We start from the raw sequence: 3,997 nt of genomic DNA on the forward strand, positions 1-3,997 counted from the left end.
ATAATGATATAATGAAGATTATCTCAGATAGAAGATGTGATTACAGCCCTGTTGTTCCGATCAGGTAAGAACACATGGGGTTAGCTAAATGAGTGTCAGTCCAGACTCTGATTTGCAAAGCCTCACTTGCTAAAGTAACCGCATCCTTCTCCTTATCACCCATAAATACTGGATTTGAGGGTTGTTTATTGGCTTTGGTTTGGAATATGTTCTCTCTCCTGTACCACAGCTCTCATGGCAGAGGTGTGTTAGCATGTTTATTTCCTGCTGCCAAGTTCCAACAGTAATGTTCCCACCAAATGACCCAAGGAACTGAAAGAATAACAGCAAAGGTCAAATAAACCACTTATGCTGGGTGTGAATGCACATGACTTACTCCATCAGCGGTTTCTAGTCCATTGTTGAGCTGGAACTGTGGCTCTTATACATGGTAACCAGAAAGCCTTGTTAAAACATCAGCCATAATGCCATTGTGTGACACAGACCAAGGCTTGTAACTATGACAGTGGACAACTATGACACCCTCACCCACCCCATCCCATGTTACCACCACAAACAGACCCAGAGAGTAGGCTTGTGGTTGCTTAGCAACAGCAGAGAGTTGCCATACTGGCAAAATCAGCTCTTGGGTGTGGATCCATATTCGGTGGAAAAGCACAAAGTGGGATTTAATTTAACATCACAGGATTTATCAAGAGGAAGTGTCGAAAGAGTGTCTAAAGGAGAGCAGGTGAGAGCATTCACAGTTTTTATCATTGTGAGAGATTAGCTGAAAGGCAGTGTAATGAACTGTAACCCATAACCCTAACCACACACATGCTTTAAGTTAAAACACTCACGATAACCCTGCTTGTCCAAGTCACTGAAATTGCACGGCACAATCATTTCCAGAGGGCTGAGCCTTCTGTTTCTCTTTAAAATGTGTCAGGCTGTTAAAAGGGGCTTGTAAAAAAGTGCTAGCTGTGTGAACTGTTGAGCAGTGTTGTCCCAGGATAGAAAGAACTGTCTGTCATAGACACAGACCTATCCCCCAATTAGTCAAACAGTCCATTACTAGTGTACTGACAGTGTAACAGTCTGTCAGTCTGAGGGCTTCTCTCTCATTTCAGCAGGTTTCTTTACATCATGATTCTGTCACAGTTGTGAACTTTTGGACATTTAGACTTGTTTTGTACTTATAGACTTCGGCCTTGTTACTTCCTTGTGTTTGGTTTTTGGATATTTTTGTCTTGCTTTACTTCCTGTCCAGTTTTCCTCATTTGTGACAACCCGCCCCACCCTGATGTGTTTCACCTGTGTTCACCTCCCATGGTGTCAGTTTGTTTGTTCACCTCCTGGATAGTGTTGTTCCCTGTTGTTTCCTAGTTTGTTCCTTTTGCTTTCTGTAGTTTATTTTTTATTTTTTAGTTAAGAGTTTGACAGTTTGCCTGCCACTGGTCGGCTTTATTAAATTTCCACATCTTATCTGCCTTGCCTGCTCAAACCAATATGACAATATGGAGTTGATGAGATGACTGAAACTTCTGCTGAGCAAATAAATGTACTGCTTAAAAAAAAAAGTCGCAAGGCCTCATTTACCCCTGCCCTCCTCAATCAAAATTGTTTTCGCTGCCCTACGATTTATGTGGTGCCGCATTCATTTACTCAAAAGGGTTTAAACAATCCCTGCTGCTGCTGCACTGTACAATGTGTAACCTCGGTGTCCAATGGCCTTTCCTTAGCCACATACGTGTATTCTGTGACCTCCATTTAACATGAAGGTGTGACGGCCCTGAGTGCAAAACTACACCAAGTCTGGTATTAAATAAATGGAGTTCATGGTGATTTCCATTTCATTTGATTGGATATTCTTGACAACTATGCTTAGAATTGATTTAATACTTTTAGAAATTGTTATGCCTTCATCAGCTATTGTATTTATAGAGAGATGACACAGGCCCCAGACTTTATGTGGGGACATTGTAGTTCATTGATCTTTTACCAATTATGAACTATGGAACCACAAGAATTGTGAAATTACGAGTGCAGAGACCAGGGTGGGAAAAAACAAATATCAGCAATACTGATTATCAGCAAAACTCAACATTGATACACTATGATAAGGTTCACTGAGTGGTTTAATGAAAATGAAAATAATATTCATCGTATGCTTTGGGTTTTACTGTAACCAACACATCCCAAACAACCCAGCTTAATACTCAATTATTTCTCACCCATCTGTATGTATGGCTGTGCAGACTGTAGATTTACTAAAAGGAGCTTCCTGTATGCAGAGAGGAATAGTCAGGCCAGGCCATGTGGTTGACACATTATGCTAACATACTGAATCTGGTGTAAATCCTGGTTTCACTTAGTGGATGCAAACAACTGCCAGTTTTTTTTTTCAGCACCGTAACAATAAATCCAATGCAGATTCTGCCAAGATACTTTGAAGTAGTTTTTTTTATTTAATGCATTCATTCTACAAAAACACAGGGCACACCCATTTGAAATACCAAGGCTTCACTTATCAACTTTCGACTCAACAATACAAAACAACTCATTGTATGGGAGTCGTGCTGTTTTGATTATTTGTGTAGGCAGCTGTGACATTGGAGAGAGAGTGGGTTGTCCACTGAGCAAAGGGTCAGTGGTTCAATCACTGGCTCCTCTGGTCTGCGTGACCAACCACCAAATTACCCCTGATGGTTGTGCTAGCATTGAATGAATGGTGTGTGATAGAAAAGGTATAGAAACGCTGTGTTAATGGTTAAATGTGAATTCTAAAGCGCTTTGAGTAGTTGATAAGACGAGAAAAGCACCATATAGATACAGTCCATTTACCATTTTACCAAGTTACTTACTGACTGTTCACTGACTGGATCATTTGTCCCTGCAGGTAGCCATGTTGGATGTGTGACAAATGACAGGGGGAACCATCAAGCGAGTGTGGTGCAGATGAAAGTATGTATGTCCACAGCAAGCACAGGACAAACCTTCGGTCCAACCCCTTTCATGAGAGGACAGCCTTCGCTCTGCTTCCATCCGGACCACGGTCCCATGCAGACACACAGCTTTCCCGCAGAGACTCTGAGCCCGTTGGCCTGCAAGGTGACTGCATCTGTCTGTCTCTGTGCACAGAGTCAGTGTGGGTCTTTCAAATGGCGAATGTTATGCTGTGATAAGTCACCTTATCTTCTCAGATTTGTTGGGTTGTGTCATATCATTTCCATTTGTGTCACAACATGTGACATCTCATATTTTGTTATTTTGTGAACTCTGCCATTATGTCTCATGTCACTTTGTATGATTTTATTTAGTTTTGTGTCATTGTATAATTTGTCATTTCCCTTAGTCCTGGGTTGTTTCATATTGTTCCTTTTTCTGTTGTTTCACTACACTTTGTGGTTCTTTTGTTTCATAGGTGTCATGTTGGAGCTCTGTCTGTGTCTTGTCATTTTGGGTGGTGTCTTGTCATTTTGTGCAACATTGTTGTCATCTCTAGTTGTGTGGTTTAATTTGCCGTTTTATTTCACTTTCTGTCTTGTTTGATTATTCTGTTCTGTGCTCTATCATTTAATTTTTGTGTTATGTGATTTCATTTAATTAATTGTTATCATGTCTTGTCCTTTCATATAGTGTTGTGTCATTTGTGGGTTGTGTCTGTGAAAGTACCCCTCCTTATTGTGGTGGTAAATATATCTTGTTATTCGAAGTACAAATGATATGATAAATAGTATAATTCTTATGATTCCTGTCACAGTGCAGGGGTTTTGCTGTCCCCTCCAGCAGAGGCCCGGTAGTGGCAGGGTGACACCTCAGAGCAGAGGGGGAGGAGATGGGAGACTGATACTGCTGAGCGGTCTCAAGGGAAGGCTGGAGAGCAAAGCAAAACCAACGGCCAGGGCCAGGACCGGAAAGAGAGCCGTGGAGAGCCCTCAGGCTGGAGCTGCCTCTGTTGGCCACCACAGAGATCAAGTCAGTCACACAGCAGGTGAATAGCATTGCACCACCACCA

General features: G+C 41.7%; 1 protein-coding gene across 3 annotated transcripts in view; it reads left to right on the forward strand.

The window, feature by feature from the left end:
• The first annotated feature begins 614 nt into the window (after positions 1-614).
• LOC117767893 overlaps positions 615-3,997 on the forward strand; it is a 13,631-nt gene continuing 10,248 nt past the window's right edge. Inside the window, exons 1-3 of one of the 3 annotated variants that reach the window (XM_034595871.1) lie at positions 615-730; positions 2,879-3,090; positions 3,743-3,973. In XM_034595871.1, the coding sequence (XP_034451762.1) occupies positions 2,946-3,090; positions 3,743-3,973 (376 nt within the window). In that variant the 5' untranslated portion in view covers positions 615-730; positions 2,879-2,945. The remainder of the gene's footprint in view (positions 731-2,878; positions 3,091-3,742; positions 3,974-3,997) is intronic. The other 2 variants (XM_034595869.1, XM_034595870.1) reach the window with 2 other exon arrangements.

The sequence above is a fragment of the Hippoglossus hippoglossus genome, chromosome 9 (genome assembly GCF_009819705.1).
Source record: "Hippoglossus hippoglossus isolate fHipHip1 chromosome 9, fHipHip1.pri, whole genome shotgun sequence".
Lineage (NCBI taxonomy): Eukaryota > Metazoa > Chordata > Actinopteri > Pleuronectiformes > Pleuronectidae > Hippoglossus > Hippoglossus hippoglossus.